This window comes from Podarcis erhardii (genome assembly GCF_964252035.2).
Source record: "Podarcis erhardii genome assembly, chromosome: 14".
Classification (NCBI taxonomy): domain Eukaryota; kingdom Metazoa; phylum Chordata; class Lepidosauria; order Squamata; family Lacertidae; genus Podarcis; species Podarcis erhardii.
Window position 1 is genome coordinate 18,304,982 of NC_138503.1, and position 24,920 is coordinate 18,329,901.

Genomic DNA, 24,920 nt, shown 5'->3' on the forward strand with positions numbered 1-24,920 from the left:
TTTTCTTGCTCCTCTGCAATTTATTTGCATGAAAGGTTCCCATATTAACAAAGTGAACATAGTGTCTTCTGTTGTTATTTATTTGCTGTATTGTACTATTCATTTTTAAGATGTCAAATACTGGGAGGTGCCATGCAAGAATTAAAAAGCAATCAAACCTAGGCCCTATCTATAGGTTCAGGTTCTGAGCAGATGAGCAGGCGCTGATGGAAGAGACAGTAGACTTAGCGCACTTGCAGAGATTTCTTCAATATTCTGTCGCACCACATATTCCAGTTTCCCAGTATCTTTGCCTATGTCTCCTGTATTTTGCTCCACTTCCCCCTTGCCCTTCTCTGACATTAATTACGCTTTAACAAGGTTTGCCCTTTAAGCTTGACAGTCTATTCCCGTTTTGGAACTCATTACCTATTGGGTTCAGAGCCTGAAGGCTTGTGATGGTGGATCGGGTGCTCTTTGAAAGGATCCAAAAAAAGGTTATGGGACAAAATAGCCAAGTTACGCTCACAGCCGGAATTCCTCAAGGCACAGAATGTAATTCATTGGCTCATCACTGAGTCCTCTGACCAGTGTGCCGGCCGATGTGTCATGGCTCTTCAGTATCCCTGGGAAAGAAGTTAGAGCAGGAAAGCAGAATTAACTGCTGATTTAATAGCAGCCATATGCAAGGCTGGGAGGGAAATGTATGCAGGCACACTCACAGTCGTTATACCATTTAAGCTTTCCAGAGGTCTCTGGGCTGGAGCAAGTGCAATGCATTGGAGCTGGAAGCAAGGAAGAACCCAGAGTAGGGTTTTGCAGCTAGAAGTTGGCTATACTTTTAGGCACTGTGCTCACAAGGGATAGGAAATGGGTTTAGCTAGGGCTGCCATATGTCTGGAATTTCCCATACATATCTGGACACAACTTTTGTGTCTGGATTTTCACTTAATGAAATATGGCAACCCTAGTTTAGCACAACCCTTCATGGTAACGAAAGAATTGCCAATTATCTTACAGGACTCGGCTCAAAGGTTTTGATTTTATCATTTGAAGTCCTACACCTCTGTCTTTGGGACGCAGGTAGTGCTGTGGTCTAAACCACAGAGCCTAGGGCTTGCCAGTCAGAAGGTCGGCGGTTCGAATCCCCACAACGGGGTGAGCTCCCGTTGCTCGGTCCCTGCTCCTGCCAACCTAGCAGTTCGAAAGCACATCAAAGTGCAAGTAGATAAATAGGTACTGCTCCAGCGGGAAGGTAAATGGTGTTTCCATGCGCTTTGTTTTGTTTTTAAGTACTCTTCTGCTCTGGTTTGCCAGAAGCGGCTTAGTCATGCTGGCCACATGACCCGGAAGCTGTATGCTGGCTCCCTCGGCCACTAAAGCAAGATGAGCCTCGCATCCCCAGAGTCGTCCACGACTGGACCTAACGGTCAGGGGTCCCTTTACCTTTACCTTATCTCTGTTTTTAAGTTTTAATGTTTCACTGTGCTTATTGTTTCAAAATGCGTTCGATGGTTCTTAAATATTTAAAAAATGTGTCCCTCTAACTTCCTTTTGTATCACTGAAGTGCTTGCCCTAAACGGCCTTGGCCCAGTATCCCTGAAGGAGCATCTCCACCCCCACCTGGACACTGAGATCTAGCACTGAGGGCCTTCTGGTGGTTCTGTCACTGCAAGAAGTGAAGTTACAGGGAACCAGGCAGAGGACCATGAGACACAGACATTTTTCTAACACTAACTGGTCAATAACATCCTTCCTAGCAGGAGGCAAAAGGGTAAAAAGCTCCTCATGACAGCAAAATAACCTGCTTTAGGAAATCGCCTGGACTGGCAAAGGATGGATAAGCAGCTGTCATTAAGATGACAGGCATGGGTTGATGAAAGATACAGCAACACAAAATCAGCCTCTGAGAGTGACCAACTCACCTAGTCTCCTCTTCCTCTACCACTTCTTCTGACTCTCCTTTTGCTAAGGATTTTGCACAGTTCTTCAGCAGGCTCCAGCACTCGGGCATCTGTTGGCTAATTGTGGACAGCCGCTGCAAGCTGGCAACGAGACAAAGACAGAGATTCCATCTCCCTGGGCTCCTGCCTGAGCCCACTTTGCCATGCCTCATTCACTCAGTGCCAGATGGTTAAGCGATAAGGAGTTAAGTCAAAATGGTGCTCCCCAACACTGTAAGTAAGGCTTATCCTTTGTAGTTCTCACTTTCAAGTTCTCAAAGTGATTCACATTTGTTCATTTTTATAACAGCCACATAAAAGTAAGTGATCAGGACAAATGTAAAAACGAGACATATAAAAACTTTTATAAATAATGCAATTAATCCTCATCACCTCCTCGTACCATTTTAACTGGTTTTGGTTGTTTCATATTATTGTTGCATTGGTTTTAACATGCTGTCAACCACCTAGAGGACACAACTGGATAAGTAGTATAAAAGCATGAGTAAATAAAATTACTATTACTATTATTATTATTATTATGAATTCAAATTATATCTTTCCTCTCAAAGCAGACCAGGACAGCAGTTTAGGCCAATTTAGCCCTCAGAATAGGGAATACTCAGTATAAGGTTTCATGGTGCTCATCTGTGTGGATCATGTTGTACTGCCATCTGATGACATTACAAACAAATTGCACCCTGTGGAACACATCACAATAAATGCAGTATACAATCTTCCCTGAAATTGGGGCTTGATACATAGTTTATCCGAGGAGATCACAAGTCTTCTCTACTGCACCCAAAGTATACAGCAGCACCTCCGCCCAAAAGCATTGAACTGTCAAGGCAAGTACTAATCTATAGGCATATGGCTGCTATTAAATCTGGAAATCTTGGGACCTGGGGTACACCCCGTTGCTCCATTAACAGTGGCCACTATTCTGTGGATTGTTTATTTCATTTATGAATTGCTTCCCCTGAAACATCCTGAAGCAATTAACATCAGTTTTTACATGAGCAATAAAATTGTTTATGAAAACAATTTCAAGTCCAGGTCAAAGAAAAGCTGGGATAAAAGTATCCACATAAAAGGCTTGTTGGGAACGGAAGGTCTCCAAGAGACACCCAAAAGTCAATAGAGAGAGCACTTGTTGGACATGGAATGGGAGGAAGGGCAAGTGTTGTTGCCACACTATATGTGCTGGTCCAGGGGGGAGGATAACGTGGGGCGAGGTCCAGGACCTGAATTGAGGGTCGGCAGACAGTCCTCCATGGGCAAAGCGGGGTCCACATCGAGAAGCCGGGCAAGGACAGGAACTCTGGGGGAACAGGACTGGATGCTGGCCAAAACAGCTCTTCATCGACGTTGCTCCCGCAACCTGGGACCGGGCTGACTGGCCTTTATCTTCTCTGAGGCCAGGGGTGGTCCCAGCCCCCAGGAGACCCGCCTCTCCTGGCCTTAAGGCGAGCACTCCTCCTGGGAGAAACCAGTTCCCTTCGCCTCTCTGCCCTGAGCCTCTGCAGTTCAGGAGAGGCTGAAGGGTTACTGGGCCCAGGGGGAGACTCACCTGCAGGCACTGAGTCCTCAACCACCTCTGAAGCCAGAGTGGGATCACCTGGTGCCTGCTCCTGAGGATCCGGCACAGGTGCAGGCGCTTCAGAATCAAGGCCCTGCCCCAGTTCAGCCGGCCCTGGAGGTGGGGACTCCTGTGCAGGCTGGGATTCCTCCGGTTCAGCCTCTGAATCGGATTCCCAGGCCATCACACTATATGCCTAAATCCCAGAACGGACATCCGGATTATATGGTATCTGCCCTCCTGCAGACTGGTGAAGCAACTGGTTGGGTATGTGATGGGTGAGATTATATTCCAGGTATCCTGGGCCCCAAGCTGTGAGTAGATGTGCATGTCTGTATCAGCACCTTGAACTCAGCTTGAACAGAATATATGTTTTCCTTATGTCCTTGGTGCTATGCCAGAGGAGAGTCGGGATGCACCGAGTTTGTTTGAGAGTCTAACACTGTTAGGTAGAGTGCTTATCTCTCCAGAGAAGATTCCTGCTCCAGTCCCCTGTCGCAATCACATGAGCAAAAATGGCTCACCAGCTCCAGGTCTTTTTCCGATTCAAGAAACTTACCTATCTTTTAGGAAGATGTTACAGCGCTTGTCCCAGGGTAGGACTACGGCTAAGGCTTCGGGTTGCTCTTCAGCTTTCAGGGCAAAAGCTTCCATGAATGGGTAAGTCGTGAAGTCAAAGATGAAAATAGTTTCAGTTTGCTGCTTGACCCCTGTGGGCAGAAAGAGAACAGCTTGCTAAGAGAGAAATACACACACACACACAAAGTTGGGATGGGCACTATTTTTCTCTTTTGGGGGCTGTACTCCCATGGGAGAAATTTGTTAGGAGTCGCATGCCACTAATGTGTTATTGTTTTTAAATCACATACAGTCATGCCTTGGAAGTTGAACAGCTCAGCTCCCGAATGTTTTGGCTCCCGAACGTCGCAAACCAGGAAATGACTGTTCCAGTTTGCAAACTATTTTTGGAAGCCGAATATCCGACGGGGCGTCCACGGCTTCCAATTGGCTGCAGGAGCTTCCTGCTACCAATCAGAAGCCGTGCTTGGGCTTCCAAACGTTTTGGAAGTTGAATGGACTTCCGGTACAGATTCCATTTGACTTCCAAGGTATGACTGTAGTCTACTGTTGAAAGTAATTTGAGTCTTTGTGGTTGACAGTGACAAACAGACAAACTCATTCATTCATTGATACGATAAGCTTATCAGCTTGGCAGAGTGGTTCTTGGTTCTTGCCTCCAGGTGCAAGCAACAAAGTTCAATAAATAGGACCAGGAAACTTCTAGAGAGGAGAGGAGACACAGGGAGATTCCACATTAAACAGCGGGTGTGCTGGATCACTGCAATAGGATATCTGAAAGTCCGCTGCCTGCTAATTGATACATTTCTCCCTTGGAGATTCCCTCAACTAAAAGGAACCTGATAAGAACTGGAAAGAACCATGTGGGGGCAGGCAGGCTTTTTCGTGTCACTTACAAATGTGACACTCGCTTTCACTTCCTGTGAACCAAAAAAGCCCAGCAGTCTCAAAGTGAGCACATTTTGCATACAGAAGGCCCCAGATACAATCCCTAGCATCTCCAGTTGAAAGGATCAGGTAGCCAGTAATAAGAAAGGCCTTTGCCTAAGACTCAGGAGAGTCATTGCAAGTCAGAGAAGACACTGCTAGACTAGATGGGTCAGGGGTTTAACGGTATATGCCACCTTCATTTGTTCATGAGGTTACAACAGTGGGAACTGTTAATTAGCCAGGAATTAGACCAGAAAGGAAGTCACTCAGCTTGTAAATTGCTGCATGCAAGCTTCATTGCCTCAGAAACAGGGTGGGAGGGTTACTTGCAATTTGACTGGAAATATTATGAACTACAATCTTGCACATGCATGGCATGAGTCTTCCATCGAGAGATGGGGAACCTGTGGCCTTTGAGATGCCATTGCCCTACCATTCTCAGCAGTCCTGGCTAGTTGGGGCTAATGAAAGTTCCAGCCTTGAACTATATGGTCAAAGGCAGCTGGAGTTGGGCTTTGTGCATGCTCACTGTTGAACCAAATTGGCCACATTTCAGCTGAAACCATTGACATGGCAATCTAATTTCTCCTACGTGACCTGGTGGCAAGGCAATGGGGCCGCACAGGAAATTTTACATACCACAACAGTCTACAGTGCAGAACAGCCCTTTTGAGAAACACTGACAAGCACCTCAGAGGTAGCAAGTTATCTGCCGGTCCAGACTAGTCAGCCTCCACCACAGGGCCTCAGCATGCTACTGAAATACAGTGGTACCGCGGGTTAAGTACTTAATTCGTTCCGGAGGTCTGTTCTTAACCTGAAACTGTTCTTAACCTGAAGCACCATTTTAGCTAATGGGGCCTCCTGCTGCCACCGCACCGCCGGAGCCCGATTTCTGTTCTTATCCTGAAGCAAAGTTCTTAACCTGAGGTACTATTTCTGGGTTAGCGGAGTCTGTAACCTGAAGCGTATGTAACACGGAGCGTATGTAACCCAAGGTACCACTGTAAACAGCTCTCCTTGGGCAAGTTTCAGCCGGCATCTGCCACAGCTACCTGTCCAGGGTCCTGAAAGGGCATGCTTTGCCTTGCCTGTTGTAATCCTGCATAGTCTCTTTTAACTTTGCCCTATCAGATGCGGCCCTGCAATGCCAGTAAGTCCCTTGCTTTAATCCATCATCTCCTGGATTGAGCCAAGCTAGGGCACAACAAGCAGGCATCTTAAAGAGTTCTCTGTGATGCTGCAGAGACCACAATAGAAAGACATTTGCTAACCACCTGAGGCATGTTATGGGTCTTCCCACTTCAGGGGAAGGGCTTGAATGCCTTCAAGTGCTATTTCTGAGTTTTGAGTGCCTGCTCCCTTTTGTATCTAGGAGATCCTACCTTGGAGGAGCAAGTATTGGCCCTGAGTATCCACAGAAAAAACGGGCTGCCAGGAAGTTGCCACCTTGTAGGAGGGAGGCATGATGAACTGGGAAATATAATCTTCTGTGGTGGTGTCCATCAGAATGACCGTGCCATCCCAGAAAAAAAGCAGCACCTGGAATAATGAAAGTTCATCACTTATGACAGAAACCCACCTAATGAGCTGATAGTGTTTCCATAGCTACTTTGTTGGATGGGATCAGCAGTGGGTCTTGGCTTTTTCCCAGGTAGGTTATGATTCACATTCGCAGGCACAGCTGAGCAGAAGATTTTTTTCAGGATTTTAGCAGTGCAACGTAACAGGGCCAAAGCCTACCAGTCTGGCTTCGTCCTTCCCTCAAAATCCAGAGGATGAAAGATGTAGGGCTAGGCAGAAGTACAAATCCCACTTCAGCCAAAAATGTATTAACTGATGCTGAGAAAACTCAGTTTCTTAGCCTCAGTTCTCCACATGGAGAGAAAAGCAGTTCAACTCAATATAAACTGTAGACAGATGATCACTACTGTTGTTGGACTGGACAGCCCCTGTTAGGGCTACTGACCTTTTGGTTTTGTGTGCTTTTAAGTATACAAGCATGGTTTATGTGGATAGTGGGGGGTTTTTTAAGTCTGACAACTACTCTAGGCCCCAGTTTAGATGTGTTATGGCTGCCCACACACTTCTATGGGCTAGTTGTCTATACAGCATCCATACTCTACCCACAAGAAATTGTAAGTCTTAACTGAAAAATTCATGCCCAGATACCTTAATCTTGGTGTGTTAATCTAACTAAAACAGTATCTCCTCTCTCCTCTCTCCCCCCCCCCCACCGGCCACCCGCAATACTGCTTTCACAATTCTGGTATTCAGAAGATGCAGAAGACATTATGGGAGGTAATCAGAAAACACTCACTGTATCAGGTAAGGAAGAAATGGTTGCTATAGCAGTGATGGTCTGATTGGGAGTCTCAGGCCTAAGAAAGAAACCCAAGTTTGTGTTACTCTTTGTGCATTTCTTCTTTGGGCATCTTGCGGAGAAAGCACATCAGTGAGAGCAGAGAGGTGGATTCACATAACTATTCTGGGGAAATGGTTTGGTTTTGCTTCATATTGCAAATGAGGCCAACAGAGTGTTCTACAATGTTCAAAAGTCATTGCCTCCAGCAGACATAGCCTGATGTGTTCTTTTATTTTATTATCATTTTTAAACACACAAGTCTCAGATTTCCACTTTGGTTTCATTTCTCAAAAAACAAACAACCCCCCCCCCCAAAAAAAAACCCCACTATGTTGTCAGTCAGGATTGCTGGGTGAAATCCTGAGAATATATCAGGAACTTCCTCTAAATGCTTTAAAACTCTAGGAGTGGAGGTATTCATTTTAATTAATGAGAAACTGGACTTCCACATTTCACCCAGTTCCTTGGCCTTCAGGATTATCTTGTTAGAGGTCACTTAGTTTACCTGCACCTGCTCTTACCTACTTATGCTCTGTTTCCCTAACAATACCCCCTTGTATCCCAAGTGGCCTTCCCTTGTCCCTCTGGGTGGTATTTTCCAGCCACAACTATGAATTCCAACTCCCAATACTCTCTTGGAACCAGAGTAGTCCCAACCAACTCCAATAAAAAGAGGACTAGAAAATGAAGTACCCTCTTCTTCTGGGAAGTACAGGAGTGGAAGACAAGGTATGCAGCCCTATTTGTCTTTGGAGGGCCTGGGCTAAAGAGTCCTCTCAATAGGAGAACCTCTCCCACCCTTTAAACCAGGTTCTGGGTCTGTAAACAGCCAGGATCCTGCCTCATCCGTACCCCAGCAGCTTGGTGTCAAATTCTTTGGCCCCCGATGTAATCATGTGGAGAGACCCATCTGTGCACAACACCAGAAGCTTCACTTTGGTGCTCGCAAGAACTTCACTGGAGCCAGGCGCTTTCTCGCAGAGTGAGGGTAAACATGGCATGAACTGGATGCTTCGTATAACGTATCCATCAGGGAGCACAGTCACAGACAACGGGAACCCTAGGAAAGCATAAACATCACAGAGGGAGAACAGGAATGACAGCAGGATCCTCCTGGCCAAGATAAGACAGATGGTTTCTACTAGACTGGCTGATAGGTGGGTGTGACCTGACAGCATCCATTCTTCACATCTGAGAGCCACACTTACCCAATGCTTGGATTTTGCAATTTGCTGGCCAGCCCACATCTATCACATGCTGTAGCATATTAGAAGATGTGTTTCTTTATATTTCTTAGTTTACCCACTTGTTTCCAGGCACAATTCAAAGTGCAAGGTTTTATTTATTTAAAGTGTTTTTTATCCTGCTCTTAAGCTAAAAAGGCTCCCAGAGTGGCTTATCGTTACATGAGATTGGTAAAAACAAGAAGCGTGCTCACCTACAGTCTAATAATCTAAAATACATGATACGAAAGGGAAAAGAAAACTAACAAAGCCACACGCCAATTCTTAAAGTTACACAGGAGTTATTATAGTGGCTAGCTGGAATGGAAACAGTTCAGGGAGAAGAGAAATCAAACAAAGCTGGTCTCCTGTCAGAGCTGATGGAATCGCCCTGTTTTTCCCCTCACACTGCTGAAGCCTGACCTACAAATCCTTAAACAACCTGGGTCCAGAATACTTGGAGGTTCATGGCTGTTGCGTGTTTAGACCTTTAAACCTCCTCCTTAAATTAATTCAGACAAGACTCAAATTTTGGTTTGTTTTTTGGCAGAATTTAGGCCACAACTTTATTGATTGCAGCAAGTGACTGGTTGCATAGGCTCTGGTTCAACTAGCTCCCTGCACCATTGCAGGTAGCGCTGACCCAGGGCACCAGCATAAGTCAGCCAAGGGTGAACACCTGGATAAGTGGAAAGCCAGGAACAGGCTATCTCCGCCACCCAAATGCTCCCCTGGACTGAGGCACGGGCACAACCCGCTCACAGGGGTTGACCGAACCATTGAGTCCCTGAATTCCTTTAACGGAATACCCTTCACATAGGGATGGCAAGAGTGTTCTCCCATCCCTATCACCTGAACCAGAGCCTATCCGCAACCTTACGCTGTGACTATTTGCTATGTGGCAGGCGAAATCCAAATGGCAACAGCCAATCAGCCAAGTGGGAAAATTCCTGCTGTGCTCCTGTCTCAATGACAGACGACACACGACGGCATAGCAAGGTCAAGCACACAAACCCTAAATATAGGGAGAGGTGGGCGGGTGTTCCGATGAACGCACCGAAAGAGGAAGCTCTGGGTCACATGCATAGGTATATATAGGTCCCTTGATCCATTTAGCCTGTGTCCCATTGGCCTGACTGAACCCTACATTAAGGAACTTACCAATCGGGTGTTGTGGCTATCCAAGCGTACCCACCCACAATACAGGGTTAGGTTGCCAGATCTCACTGCAACATGTGCCCTCTCTAAGGGAGGACCCCATTTCCCACATGGATTGGCCCAGTCATTAAGATCTTTGGACACCATGCTCAGGGTGCCACCCCCACCAGGACATTTTTGGTTGTGGTGCCTCATTTCTAGAACTCCCCTTTTTTAAATTCACCAAGTGCCTTCGCTTATGGTTGGCAAGGGAATAGCCCCATGGCAATCTCATGAAAGCTGGCAAGGCTCACCAATAGATTTTTCCCAAACCGTAATGGTTCCATCTTCGCAAGCAAAAGCCAGGTAAGAGGAACAAGGTGTGATGGCTGAGTACGTGAGTGGAGAGGCACAGGGCCAAACCATGTCCGGTTTTGGATCAGAATCTGGAAAGGAATGAAAGAGCTTATGAATGATGGGTCCTGCAGGAAGGAAAGAGACAGTGCCTTTTGCTTAGTGCTACCCTTCATTTATGCACTGTTTTCCCCCTGTGCGTCAGAACACCAAGGTGACCAGCATGCTGAACCCAGCCTCATATTGGAAAGTGAGCAAGGTCCCAACTAAAAAGGATTGGCAACTTAAGTTGACAGAATATGCAGAACTTGCAGATTGAACATATAGAATAAGAGAGGAAGACGAATGTATGGTAACATTTAAAGAAGACTGGAAAACATTTACTGAATATATGGAAAATAACTGTATGCAACTGAAAACACTGGCAGCATTAAGATAAATTCAACAGAGTAAATAATTTTTGGTGGATGTAAAATGGAAAACTCATTTGAATGGTTATAGTAAAATAGGCAGGGATGTATGATATGTAAAATGAACCATGGAAAGAGAAGAAGGGATGCCATTGTATATTTTAAAGTTTCTAAAATGTTTATTTGGAAATGTAAAATTTAAAATTTAATAAAACTATTAAAAATAAAAGAATCCAGCCTCCTATGAGTTGCTATTTGGCCCTACATCTTTTTTCACACTGAGGGGGTACCCTGCCCATCTGACTAGGTTGCCCCAGCCGCTCTGGGTGGCTTCCAAAAGAATATACAAAACACAACAGTATGCCACCACCAAGAAGGCCCTCTGCCTGGTTCCCTGTAACCTCCCTTCCCGCAATGAGGGAACCACCAGAAGGCCCTCCAAGCTGGACTTCAGTGTCCAGGCTAAATGATGGTGGGGCGGGTGAGAGGTTCCTTCAAGTACACAGGGCTGAACGGCCCCTCTTACATCATGCCAAGGGTCAGAACTACACTGCCAGACAGATTAGGCTTATGCCAGTTTTGGCATCTCTGAACAGCAGTATTGTATCATGGGAACACTAGACATTACAGTGGAGAAAGCAGCAAGGGGATGGGAGCCCACAAGTGGCAGGAGTAGGAGGCCGAAGCTCAGCTTAAAAATGCCACAGTTCCGTTGCAGATATGACGAGAAGAGTCTTTCTGGGATGGATCATGAGGAGGTTTGACAATGCACATCAAATTGCAGCTGTTACTTGCACACTGCATTACCAATTTTCTCCTTTGCTGGGCGACTGAGAAAGTAGTAGCAGAGGTTGTGGCTCCTGCTCCAGTGAATGCTGAGAGCAATGGGCATATCTGGAGAACAAGAGAAAGAGAAGGAAATAAATAAAGGGCCAACAGGGAAGATAGGCACTTCAGAACCCCAGCAGCTCCCCTCTCCCTAATTCTGGGAGCAAAATGAGAAAGCCAAAAACAGAGGTGGGTGGGCCATGCAAATTTCAAATCCCAGACACAAAGTTCCAGGTTCCCCACCTAGTTTTGTTCAGGCTTGCCTCTCTAATTCTGCAGAAGGAACTTCTGCAGTACAATTACCTGGCTCAGCTCTGAATTCGGTCCCAACAGGCAAAGTGCGGCCAGGCAAGTGAAAATGGAACATAGCATTGCTGAAATGGCAGCCAGGGGCGGGGGGGGGGGGAGGGAGAGAGAGAGAGAAAGAGAGAGAAGAAAACATTTTAAAACATATAGGATATATATAAAGGTTCAGGGTGGGGGGGGGAGATAATCAATGACACTGGTATAAGTAATGTTTGTGCTAAACCACCACAAAAAGCAACAACAAACATTGCAATGTGACTTCCTGTTAAAGTATACATTATACAGTACTAGGGGCTGCCACCCCTGCTCACTCCACATGTCCGTCCACCTACCTGCCAACCCCCACACCTGGCCACCTCCTCCTGCCTAATAATAATAATAATTTTTTTATACCCTGCCCATCTGGCTGGGTTTCCCCAGCTACCCTGGGCAGCTTCCAACAAAATATTAAAAATACAATAAAACATCAGACATTAATAACTTCTCTAAAACAGGGCTGCCTTCAGATGTCTTCTAAAAGTCAGACGGTTGTTTATTTCCTTGACATCTGATGGGAGAGCGTTCCACAGGCAGGGGCCACTACTGAGAAGGCCCTCTGCCTGGTTCCCCGTAACCTCACTTCTCGCAGTGAGGAAAGCACCAGAAGGCCCTTGGAGCTGGACCTCAGGCTGAACGATGGGGGTGGAGATGCTCCTTCAGGTATACTGGGCCAAGGCCATTTAGGGCTTTAAAGGTCAGCACCAACTCTTTGAATTGTGCTCAGAAACGTACTGGGAGCCAATGTAGCTCTTTCAAGACTGGTGTTACGTGGTTCCGACAGCCACTTCCAGTCACCAGTCTAGATGCCTTTGCATCTGACCAAACCCCATTCCTTTTACACCTTACCCACCACCTCACCTATCCCCCTCACAGCTCAACCCACTTCTCCTCACACATTTTAAAGAAGGGGGAGGCACTTCAGAGAGTAGTTTTCTGAAGCGTCTCCCTCCCTACATTAAACTACGCTGCAGCTGCATTTAACAGAAGGGGAAGGCACTTCACAGACTGGTTTGCCATACTGTTCTGTGAATCATCTCCCCCCACCCCTCCGTTAAATGGCTCACCTGGGCTGCCGGCTGCCTGCACTTCTCACTCACCTGCATGCCGTCCCGCTGGAGCTGGTGTGGCCACCTATCAGCAGCCACGTGAACTGCAGCGTGACGACAGCCTTACATTCCTATGTATATAGAAAGAAATCAAGCCACTGATTAATATATTGTCCCATGAACCCAGGGTGGGCTGGAGGTGAATCTTTCCAGCTTTACTACTGCAGCAGAAATAAACTCTGGGGGTTTTGCTGCTCCCAGGAGCATGAGAAGGATGGAAGATTGAAGTAAATGTTAGATGTAATTCAACCCCCCACTCACCAGGGTTTCTCCTCCTTGATCTCTAGCTCATCTTCTGTCTCCAGATACTGTTGGAAAGTGCTGCTAAATATTGCCTCCTGCCGCTCCCATTGGCTTTCCTTGAGCATATGGTTGTATCCCAAGCCAATCACACTGCCATCATCGCTCTTCATCAAGGCTTCATAAGGATGCTTAAATGTGCTTGCTGAGTTTAAATGTATACAAGACAGTGTTAGAATCGGTCATGGAGTCCTTGCCATGAAGAATCCTTGTCTGATACGCAGCAGGAGCCAGTCACAAAGGGCTACGTCATGTCCTACTAGCCTAGACAGGAAACCTGTTGCCAATTTGCACATTGTATTCTCACTGGTCATTTTTTAGAGAGAGAATCCTCCCCTCCTAATGGCCTTTAATCAGGGAAGGAGAAACAGTAGGCATCAATTGAAAACATTCTATTTTCTTTCGGTGCACTAAATGTTGTTGAGTATAGAAGACCGGGTTCTGCAGGGATTGCAAAGACAGACCAGCTCTGGGCTCTGATGGCCTCTGCTGGTCCATGCTGGTAGTGCTCTCCATTTCTGACAAAGGAAACACTCCCTGTTAATGGTGGAAGAGGCACTTGAGAAAGTTGGAGGAAGTGCATGAAAAGTCTTAATATTTATGTCCCCACCTCCTGCAGGCTAAGGAGGTGCAATGAACATGCCTTGCCAAACAACACGCACACCCCAAGTTCCCATTTCATTCCAACTCCCCTTGCTATTTTATTTTTTTAGATTGTGTGCCTGGAGGCGGGGGCTTTCTTTAAAAAATAAAAATAAAACTGTACCACTCCAAACATGCTTTACTTATCCTTTGTGTAAAGAAGGTGGACAGAAAGAACTTTTTCTCCCTCACTCACCATACTAGAACCTGCAATCAGCCCATGAAATTGAACAGTAGTAGCACATTCAGAATGGACAAAAGGAAGTATTTCTTCAGTGAGCAAAGATAAGACAATGAAATTTGAATGACCATCCACAGAAATTGCTTTAGAAGGGGGTTGGACAAATACATGGAGAGCATCAGTGGCAACTAGTCACAATGGCAAAATTCAAATCCCAGGACCAGAGACCACTGAACACCAATTGCTGGAGAACCACAGCAGGAGAGGATTGTTTTATTTATGTACATTTTAGTTGGTCCTAATACATGCATTTATCATACTATTTTTACATTTTGTATTTTTACTGTTGCACTATTTCAACAAAACACAGAAACAGAAAAGACAGGTAAACAGAAGAAGGTAAGGAGAGTTCATACGTGCAAATGGTTTGGGTGATCTGATCTTCAGCAACAGAACAGGGGGAATCAGCCTCGATTCAAGCCTGCTTAGAAGCACTTGAGGATCCTGTAATGAAGCAGAGAGGCAATTCTAAATAATTCCACTTCCAGAGTCCACTTCCCATCTCGCCCCATACACTGAGATTTTCCGAAGCCAAGCAATTTCTGGCTATCCTCTTTGGAATGTTAACCAATCACTCGATACGAAGACTGGGGGACCTCCTCTATCCTACAATAAAAGTGGCTGGACTCCAAAAATAGTGCATGTGTCTCATAGCACCACTCCAGGTCCAAGACACAGGACAATGCATGCTATAAGCGTTGCACTCATCTAAAGCAAAAATAGGGGCCAGAAATTAAGGCTGCAAAGTCCAAACCAGCCCTGTAATGGCTGCTGGCTGTCCCCCCCCCCCCCCCACGAGTTGTCAACCAAGAAGCAATAATGGTGTAAAGGAGTAGCATTTAGGAATATGATCTTCAAGTTTGTTGCAATTCTGCCTGTCTCAGAGCAGATAAATGGTTAATTCTTTCATAAGAGGCTTCCTTTACAGATAAGCTGCAGCGGGAATTGGCCGACTTCCACCTTGCGTGGTCTACTTTTTTTGTTTACTAGCATTTCTGTGATCCAGCGATGTGTGTTGTGTTTCTCAAACAAGATGGCATGTTCAGAATCTCTCAATAGTTATGGCATAACTCATCTGTGTTAAAGGACCCTGATCACATCAACCAATACCCTTCACTTCAAGAACAGTTATATCACCTTAACAGTCATGGTTTCCTCCAAATAATGCTAGGAACTGTAAAAAAAAAAGGTAAAGGTAAAGGACCCCTGGACGGTTAAGTCCAGTCAAAGGCGACTATGGGGTTGCAGCGCTCATCTTGCTTTCAGGCCGAGGGAGCCGGCATTTGTCCACCGACAGCTTTCCAGGTCATGTGGCCAGCAACATTCTGGCGCAACAGGACACTGTGATGGAAACCAGAGCACACAGAAATGTCATTTGCTTTCCTGCCGCAGCGCTACCTATTTATCTACTTGCACCGGCGTGCTTTTGAACTGCTAGGTTGGCAGGAGCTGGAACAGAGCAGCGGGAGTTCATCCCGTCACGGGGATTCGAACCACCAACCCTTCAGATCAGTGAGCCCAAGAGGCTCAGTGGTTTAGACCACTGTTAGACTACTTACCACCTCTTCAGCAACCAATCCTTGGATTTCCGGAGCCTTCTTCTACAGAACCAGAAAAGGCAGCAATTATTATATACACACTGGAGTCCCTATAACATACAATGTGATCCAGGATACCCCAATTTCACCTAGGACCACTGCAGCACCCTCAGCTCAACAAACCTTTAAGACATGCTCAGTCCTGCTCCCAGTGAAAGAAAAGGAAAACACACAGGGAGCAGGTGATAATTCCTCCTTGAAAGAGGAGGAAATGGGGAACATGCAAGCCCATTTCTGAAAGGTTTGCTAGTGCTAATGTTACAAATGAAGGGGCAGCACATTCATGGGTTTGTGGATCTCAGCATTGGTTTATCTGTTATTTTATCTGCACACCAGTCGAAGAGAAATATTTTTTGATCAAGTGGTTCATACAAATAAATAATTTCCAGGCATGCCTATCCACGATAGAAAGACTACTTGCTCGTGAGAAGAGAACTCTGAAACATTGTCATTTGGCTTCACTGAATACAAATTTTCTGCCTCTGAAAAAGTTTGGAACGTACACCTGTGTATAAATGGTATCGGGACAGAAAAGAACTAAAGACAACACTCTCTTGAAGAACTACAGTGGAAATAGGGCGCCCATTTCCCTTCAAATGATGTTGGACTCAGTAATGTTCATTACTGAGTTATTTCAGATCACTCTCCTTCCCAGGCTGAGAGGGAAAATGGCGAAAACAGGATATTCAATGGGACGGTGTGATTTTTGCAGCTGCTTTTAAAGTTGCAAAACAATGAAGCACGGGACGGAGCAATGGGGAATTTCTGAAACAACAATGGGATATTAGCTCCGCCCAAGGCATGATGGAGAACAGCAACAACTGGGAAAAGATAGATATAATATTTTACAAGGACAGGATAATTGCCACACACAGGAAGAACAAGGATATAGTTTGAATGCTTCACCTGCAGGTTTATAAATCAGTTGATGTGTTGATACGAATGGAAGTCGTTAACACTGCTATTTTGACTGTAGTGTAATTGAAATGAATAAGATTTTTGGAATAGTGTAATTGAAATGAATAAGATTTTTGGAATGCATCAATTCTAGAATGCGGGGGGGGGGGGCACCTAAATTATATAATTTGGCATCTGAATGATTGCTATTAGTAATTGTATTATAATTTTGCATTGTTATAATGAGGCTATTATTGGATTGTTGTAACTGAAAACTAATAAAAATTATTATCAAATTATGTTGGACTAAAACTCCCATTGTCCCTGAACTTTGGTCATGCTGGCTGATGGAAGTTGGAGCCCAACAACATTTGGAAGGCACATTCATTCATTTATTCATGTGTTCATTCATTCATTCATTCTAATGACAATTGAAAGGTCATGGAGGGGAAGGGCACAAAAAACTTTTGAGGGGTTAGATATGATCCATAGGAATTACATTTTTTTTATCCACCTCTACCCCAGCCTTCTCTGGCAGGGTTGCCTGGTTAACTTTCATGTCCTTGGTGTTTGCTGGAGTTGTAGGTGTGACATTCTGGGCATTTTCTGTCTCTTTTAGCCAAGAATCCTTAGGCAATCGGTAGATCTCCAGCCAAGCCTCCGAGCTGCCTGCTGTGAGGAAACAGAAGAAAACAGATGAAGCAATGCAGAAGGAGAAGAAAGGTCTCTTAGTCAAGCAATCTTTCTAGTTTTGCTCCCTAAAAGGCAAATTCATGCTTACTCTTGGCCACTTATACATAGTATGTCGGGAGATACATATATATATATAGGCATGTAAGTGGCTCTTAAAGTTTTGAAGCATATGAGGAAGGGGGGAGGAATCTTACCAAAACATACAAAAAGTCACACACATTCAAAGTATCCATTACCCAATATCTGAAAGCAACCTCAAACCCTATTGAGAAAGTTTCCATGTCAGCGCCATAGCCTGGATTGTGTCACAAAAACTCTGCAACTAAGTCATGCAATATGCTGGTGCAGTTACTTGCCAAAATTCTGGTCCTTTACCATCCAGACTGATTTATTCTTTTTGTGATAAAGTTCATACATGTAAATACATTCTACAAATATACCCAACAGTGTAAAAAAACTATGCTGAGGATCAGAAACCCCTACGGTTTGATAAAGGGTGTTTTCTAAAGCTCTTTGAGGATGCTTCTCCTAATAGTTTTATATTAGCAGCGTCGTATATTCTCGGTGAAAGCCAAAGGAAATGGAATCGGCCTCTGTAGGGAACAGAAACAACTTCCTCACCTTATGCTTGACTGACTTACAGTGCAATCCTATACATGTCTACTCAGAAGTAAGGCCCACTGAGTTTAACGGCGCTTACTCCCAGTAAGTGGATACAGGATTGCAGCCTTCAGGAATTAACAAGAAAGGCCCATTTTATCCATATACCAGAGGTAGGGCCTTATTGGTGGTGACCCCATATCTCTGGAAGGTCCTTTCTAGAGAATTCTATGAAGGCCCTTTCTCTAACTGGTCTTCAGTTAGACCTACCAGCTGCCAGTGTGGTGGGACAGAACCCCCCCCCCCAAACAGCAGCATTGTTGCAGCTTGCCTTGAAGGGGCTGAGGCAGGGCAGAACTGAGTTTAAGCATGTGCAGATGTACCAGTGAGATCCCCAGATTGCTTAGAAACTTAATAATAATAATAATAATAATAATGCCCTTTCACATTGATTTTATGCAGGCGCCATATGTTTTAATTCAGCAGCAGGGAACCTGTGACCACCCATATGTTGTTGGACTTCAACTTACATTAGCTCCAACCAGTGTGGCCAATAGCCAGGGATGTAAAGCGTTGTAGTCCAAGAACATCTGAAGGCCACCGGTCCCTTCCTCGTATTTTAATTGATGAGGCTTTTTTATGGAGATGTACAGTATTGTGATTATAATGCCTATTTTTGTAAGCTATCTTCTGAGGACTTGGTTCCTTTTTATTTATTTTTTTAAAAGCTATAAATATGCATTTGAAAAGTTACTTGTCTGCGGAGGGTGGTCTGGATTTTTTATTTGGAAGATTAGACCGAGTGGGTGCAGTATCACAAAATGAACTACCCAAAACACATCGTGGTAAAAAGAGAGATTCCAAAGGGAAACCTGAAGGATAAAAAAATATATAAAGTGCCACACTCCAGCCCACAGGTTGCAACTTGTCTGGCTAAGTTTGACAAATGTTGAGACTTGCCTTGCAGCAGAAAGCCTGCATAATCAGCCCCATGAGAGAGTTCCAGTGCAACACATGTATTTCGCTTACTAATATCTTCCTGCCAAAAAAGAGATAAGAAGATGGTAAATATATATTCTGAAATTAGAGTGGGCTGGGCTTGTGGAAGCAGGAATGCCAAGCAGGGAAACCTGATCTGGCAGGTTTGTTGCAAAAGCTCTTTTTTCATTTATGTGTTTGACTCTGAGCACCCCACCTATCATTAGAAGACTCTGATGAGGAAACCTTGATGTTCTGCCAGGAAAATGCACAATAAAACATACGTGGCTTTATCACATTCATCATTGCCTCCAGAGTTCAATAGACGTAACTCATTTTAACAGTTGGACTTGGCTGCAGATAAGGACTGTACAGTGGGGAAAGCTGTGCCTATTGATTTTCCGCCTGCTGCTGGACGGTTGTTGAACGCAGAGGACCTCATCCGGGAAGAAAGCTGGCATCGACAGGAAGGTGGACCATCAAAACACTCAGCCCACAAGTGACAGTTCTATGCAGGTAATGCAGAGTATAGGCTGGCTGCAAGAGTCTTGGAAGGATAAGTAGAGTCAGGGCTGACACATCCAGTTTTGCTGCTTGAAGCAAAATAAAAAAGCAGCACCCCACCCTCTCCGGTGCTAGTGGAGAAGTTAGCCAGAGCCGATTTCCAGTGAGATCTCACCAAAATCTGGTGAGATCTCTCACACTCTGCCAGATCTTTCAAAATTTCAGCAAAAACTTGCCAGAAATTGACAGTGGAGCAATGGGGTGAGACTTTCTGCTGCCCAAAGTGGCTGCTTCATCTTGCCTTGTAGGTGGGCCAGCCCTGAGTATAGCAGATATGTAAAACCTTGAAGCAGCACCAGTCGGGACTTTTAGCATGCTGCAAGTCAACAACCACCAAAATTAAGTCCCATTAATATTTACAGGAGAGGATATGCTAATGGTTCAATTTTATACACACATACTAAGTAGCAAGCAACAACAACAAAAAATCCTTCCAGTAGCACCTTAGAGACCAACTAAGTTTGTTATTGGTATGAGCTTTCGTGTGCATGCACACTTCTTCAGATACACTGAAACAGAAGTTACCAGACCCTTATATATAGTGAGAGGGTGGGGAGGGGTATTACTCAGAAGGGTGGTGGGAATGGGTGATTGGCTGATAGGTGTGGTAAACCTGTTGGTGACTGTTAAGGACTGCAATTGGTCTTACAGGAAAAAGCAAGGGGTGAGATGGCTAAAAATAGCTTTATCATGTATGTATCATGTAGCAAGCCCTCCTGCACACAGTCAGACCTACTTTGGAGTAAAGATGCATAGGACTGAGTCATGCATCTCTTCCACTGGCATCTGTGAGACTTCTTATGGTTTAAGTTTGGCCGCTGTCGGTCATTCACATTTAACCTCATTTTACATTCAGACCGAGCCAAAGCATGTTTACTCAGATGGTCTACTGAGTGAAATGGGACTTGTTTCCAAGTACCGGTAAGCATGCAGAAAGTTGGGGCACTGTTTTAGAAATAAACACCACTGAAAGTATAGGTCTTACTTCCAAGTAAAGCATGTTCGTTATCATGCTGTATATCAAATGCTATGGGGGGAAAGTTGTGTGTGTGTGTGTGTGAATAATTATACATATGGGTGGATGGAAGTGCCTTTCTACTTAGAATTGCACCAATATGGGTACCGCACAATGGATTTGGGTAACTGGGTTTTCCAAAACTGAGATTCAGATAACCAGTAACTATAAGAGATAGATATATAGTGGGGACTCACCACTTCATTTATGGCTTTTATAGACAGCAGATTCTCCTTGAAAAAGTAAAAAAGACGTGCAATACCTGGAACACAACAACAGAAGATATTGCACTAGGATACCTTTTCTTTCATGTTCATTAGCACATCAGATTTCCTCTTTTCCATTATCCATTAAATGACAAGTCTTATAAATGATCAGTTTTCCCTTTGGAGAGTTCTGAGGGATGCAAATACTAATTCCTGCTCATCCATGAAGTTCGCTAGTGACCTTGGGTCAGCTACTATCTTGTAGCCTAACCTACCTCATAGAGTTGTGGTGAGGGTAAAACAGAAGTGAGAGAATCGTGGATGCTGTGCCTTGCATGCCCTGGAGTAAAGGCGAGATAACATCTGCATAGCTGAGGAGAAGCCCTGCTCCTTTGAACCCTAGCATCTCATGCTACCAGGCTTGCTGATTACCTGTGACCATCTCTTACCTGTGACCATCAGCAGTCCACCAAGTCACCAACTGGAGAAGCAATAGCAAAAGGGGGTGGGTTTTATGTAGCAAAGGGATGACTGTAGTTAAGTGGCAGAGAATCTGCTTTGCATGCAGAAGGTCCCAGGTTCTATCCCTGGCAACAGTTGAGATTAACTTATCTAAATTAGCCATGGTCATTCATCTCAGTGGGTTTACTCTGAGCAGGACTAACATTGGCTATGATCCAATAGAGATGGTGCTGGTTTGAAACACAATGGAAAGGACAGGTGCTGTCATGCTAAAATCCCAATTCCAACATAGTATGGAACAGGCCTCCTGATGAGATGGTATCTGCAGTTTCATAAGGGAAGAAACATTATTTCAGTTATCCTGGTCCCAAGTTGTATAGCGATTTCTGCACCAAAACCCGCACCATGAACTTAGCTTAGTAGCTAACTGGCAGCCAGTGCAATTCTTCCAACAGCAGGGGAACATGCTGGTGGTATCCTGTCCCAAGTTCAGCTGCTGTATTTTGCACCAGCCCAACTTCAAGGACAATCCTACATAGAAAGCACTGCAATGAATTGCAGTAGTCCAGCTGGGAGGTTACTACAGAATGGAAAAGAGTAATTATGCTATCTTGGTAAAAGGGAATCCTAGCCACTGAGGTCACCTGAGCCTCCAGTCACAGAAATAAATCCAGGAGCACCTCAGGGGAAGTATATATCTACAGTAGGCAATTGATCAATTATCCAGACTGGAATTGGTCAGGCAGTGCACCTCCATCTTGCCAAGATTCAGATTCAATTTACTGACCCTCCTCCAGCCTACCATCAAGCCCAGGTGCTGGTCCATGGCTTACACAGCTTTCCTAAATGAGATGATACACAAAAAAATAGAGCTGGGCATCATCAAGCGTACTCATCACACCTTACTCTCTTATTTGAAAAAGAGAATGGTTGCTAGCGTGGGGGCAGTTTCTTGCAAAATCCAAGTCATGCACCAGTTCTGGCATAGAAGTGGCTGAATGTGGGTATCCAAGTAGCAGGACAACTCAGACATATGACTACAGAGCTGCTTCAGTTGCCAAAATTAAGCTGAAAAAGACAATAAACAACATCGTCTCAGGCAGGATTTGTGCTTCTTAGTTGTCATTAAAGCACAGGGAGGTTTTCAGAATTACAACCAGGCAACGAGAAAAGGCATGGGGCCACTATGTCATTCCATGCAAGCCACTTTCTTCCTTTAGTTCTCCCTTCTGTAAAATAGAAACAATACAGATCCCTCTCACAGGGTTGATGGGACAAACATAACAGAGGCCTGAGGTCCTCATAAGACAGGTAGGATAGAAAATAGTGTAGAAAAGATAATTAATTTGCAAATGGGTGTTAAATATACTTACCCAGCTCATCCACTGAACCAATGAGATAGGAGCTACTGCCAAAGTTTGAAACCTTGATGGCACAAATCTCAACGTTGGCTGCCTCCCAAGCACATACCTTCTCGCATGTGGGCTTTTCACATGTGGGTATGCTGAAGACAGATAGTCCCATAGAAAAGCCAGTGAAGATGAATTCTCCAGCGGCTACCATGCAGTTTGCCCTTCCCTCAACCTGGGAATATGGAAAGTGAAGAAAGCACAATGCCCAGCTCAGCAATTAATCCCATTGCATGCATTAATCCACTGCTGATAAGTATTAGTGTTATTTTCAATGCTGCCATATTAATAACCACACTAGCCATTTTGCACACATGTAAGTAGCCTGTTAAATAACCACCACAGTCTGTGCTTACTGCAGTTCATTTCCCTCTGACCTCACCATCCCACCCACTAACAATCATATGCATATATGCCTACCACCTCAGGAAAACACTTCATACATATGGTGAAGTAGATCCTAGTCCACAAAAGCTTATGCCATAATAACTTTGTTAGCCTTTAAGGTGCCACAAGACTCTTTGTTATATCCTACTGAATTCATTGAGGAGCTACTGCTAAGTAAGAACTACTCATCCCACAATTTGCCCAGGAATGAGTACCTGGAATTCAGATGAAGGTGGGTACTTTGGGGGCGGAACCTTCGGCTGCCTGGTTTCCTGTAATGGTTGCGGCCCCTCAACAATTTCCCAGGTCCGCTCAAGCAGAAGATTCACCAGTTTATTGATCATCCGATAAGGCTGAGGCAAAGAATCAAGGAACTCATATGGATCTTTCAAGTATATGTCCTCCTCTTCGTCTTTCTTAATCCAGTCCTTTTCAGTGGGTGAAGGGATGTCCAGGGGCTGCTTCCGGAGGAAGACAGGCATTTTTGTGCCACTTCTATTGTCCCTCTACAAGCAGTTTGGCAGCTTCGAATATTAAGAAAGCCCTGTAGTAAAATATAATCTGATTATTGATCAGGTATTTCCCCCCACTCAAAAGCAGTTCATTATATTTTGAGAAGCAATACCTGCTTCATACCACGGCAACCAAAAGGGAGAGCGAGGACAGCACTATAGTGCTGAGGTCCAGCATTTGGGCTTCCCATAGGCATCAAGTTAGCCACTATGAGAACAAGACGCCTAACTAAATGGGCCTTTCATCTGATCCAGCATAGCTCTTCTTATGTTCCGCTCTACCAGAATGGAATTCAGTGTGTCTGTGTTCCTCATTAGAAAGCAAATATGCCCATGACTCCTCAGAAGTCAAGTTCAGGAGAGTCTTGCTTGATAAAACAGATAAAACAGCACTCTCCTACTAGGGATCCCCAGCCAGCGGCGTAGCGTGGGTTGTCAGCACCCGGGGCAAGGCAAGTAATTTGCACCCCCTAACCCGGGGCAAGGCAAGTAATTTGCGCCCCCTAACCCGGGGCAAGGCAAGTAATTTGCACCCCTAACCTGCCGCCGCTGCCAGCTTCTTCTTGCTGCTGCCTGGGCTGGGGTATTTACGGTAAGGTAGCCACGGCGGCGGCAGCGGGTCCGTGTCAGGTGATCTGAGGCGAGTTGCCGCTAGCGCCGCCGCCCAAACGACGCCGCTTGCCCGGAGGAGGAGGGCAGAGAGGCAAGGAAAATGCAACATGGCCTAGCAGCTGCAGCAGCGGCGGTGGCGGGGCTGTGAGGAGGGGCTGCCTGGCACGCCCTCCGCGGCCCTGACGCGCGGGGACCGCGACAAGCGCTGAGAGCCGCTGCCTGCCGGACGCCTTCAGCCCGGACGCGCACACAGCTCGTCGGTTCCGCGAGACATGGGGCTCTGCTACAGCCTGCGCCCGAGGCTCTTCGGCGACTCCGGAGGCGGCGAGCGTGCCCCCCCCCCAGATGTTGCGCCCGGTGCGGCCGGCCCCCCCTGCACCCCCCACGCTACGCCACTGTCCCCAGCAGATGTTATTCAAAGGCATGCTGTCTCCAACACTAGACTAATAACTTTATCGTCCAAATGGAAACTCACTGGGTGAAATCCTGGATCAGTTGCTTTCCCTTAGCTTAACCTACCTCACAGGGCTGTGTGCAGGTGTGTGTTTGTTTTATAATCACCTTATACACTAAAGGGCTCCAGAGAGTGTAGATGGTTCCTCCTCCCAGTTGAATCTGCACAACCACCCTATGAGGTAGATTACACTGGGTGTGCCTGTGTAAGCAGCCCAAGGTCACACAACGAGCTTTATGGGTACGTGAGGGATTTGAAGCTGGATCTCCCTGGACCTAGTGTCATAATAAGAATTATTATTATTATTTATTTGTATCCCACGTATCTCACTGAGTTGCCTCAGCCACTCTGGGCAGCTTTCAACATATATAAAAACAAAATAAAACATTGAACATTAAAAAAACCTTCCCTATACAGGGATCTCTTCTAAAGGTGTTTTACACACACAGAGAGAGAGAGAGAGAAAGAGAGAGAGAGAGAGAGAGATTTTTTTTTTCCTTAAAAAATGTTTAGGGCTACTCTCATTTTGACACAAGAAAATCCCCATTTTATAGTTCAAATTGGGAAAATT

The 24,920-nt window shown here is 45.3% G+C and overlaps 2 protein-coding genes and 1 long non-coding RNA gene across 6 annotated transcripts in view; 1 reads left to right on the forward strand and 2 right to left on the reverse strand.

The window, feature by feature from the left end:
* The window catches only part of LOC309329006, a 45,177-nt gene that overhangs the window by 2,444 nt on the left and 17,813 nt on the right, over positions 1-24,920 (reverse strand). The gene's annotated exons all lie outside the window — the stretch shown is intronic.
* The window catches only part of WDR93 (WD repeat domain 93), a 25,651-nt gene continuing 731 nt past the window's right edge, over positions 1-24,920 (reverse strand). The window contains exons 2-18 of one of the 3 annotated variants that reach the window (XM_081838937.1): positions 22,987-23,315; positions 22,349-22,559; positions 20,505-20,569; positions 18,707-18,789; positions 16,957-17,122; positions 15,522-15,563; positions 14,319-14,406; positions 13,041-13,224; positions 11,632-11,702; positions 11,308-11,394; positions 10,051-10,182; positions 8,229-8,436; positions 7,332-7,392; positions 6,397-6,553; positions 4,062-4,212; positions 1,906-2,025; positions 1-605 (exon numbers count right to left, since the gene is read on the reverse strand). In XM_081838937.1, coding sequence (XP_081695063.1) covers positions 587-605; positions 1,906-2,025; positions 4,062-4,212; positions 6,397-6,553; positions 7,332-7,392; positions 8,229-8,436; positions 10,051-10,182; positions 11,308-11,394; positions 11,632-11,702; positions 13,041-13,224; positions 14,319-14,406; positions 15,522-15,563; positions 16,957-17,122; positions 18,707-18,789; positions 20,505-20,569; positions 22,349-22,559; positions 22,987-23,253 — 2,112 coding nt within the window. In that variant the 5' untranslated portion in view covers positions 23,254-23,315 and the 3' untranslated portion in view covers positions 1-586. Of the gene's footprint in view, positions 606-1,905; positions 2,026-4,061; positions 4,213-6,396; positions 6,554-7,331; positions 7,393-8,228; positions 8,437-10,050; positions 10,183-11,307; positions 11,395-11,631; positions 11,703-13,040; positions 13,225-14,318; positions 14,407-15,521; positions 15,564-16,956; positions 17,130-18,706; positions 18,790-20,504; positions 20,570-22,348; positions 22,560-22,986; positions 23,316-24,920 lie in introns of all 3 variants that reach the window. The other 2 variants (XM_081838938.1, XM_081838936.1) reach the window with 2 other exon arrangements.
* PEX11A (peroxisomal biogenesis factor 11 alpha) overlaps positions 18,944-24,920 on the forward strand; it is an 18,729-nt gene continuing 12,752 nt past the window's right edge. The window contains exons 1-2 of one of the 2 annotated variants that reach the window (XM_081839308.1): positions 18,944-19,244; positions 20,149-20,207. In XM_081839308.1, coding sequence (XP_081695434.1) covers positions 19,239-19,244; positions 20,149-20,207 — 65 coding nt within the window. In that variant the 5' untranslated portion in view covers positions 18,944-19,238. The remainder of the gene's footprint in view (positions 19,245-20,148; positions 20,208-24,920) is intronic. The other variant, XM_081839310.1, reaches the window with a different exon arrangement.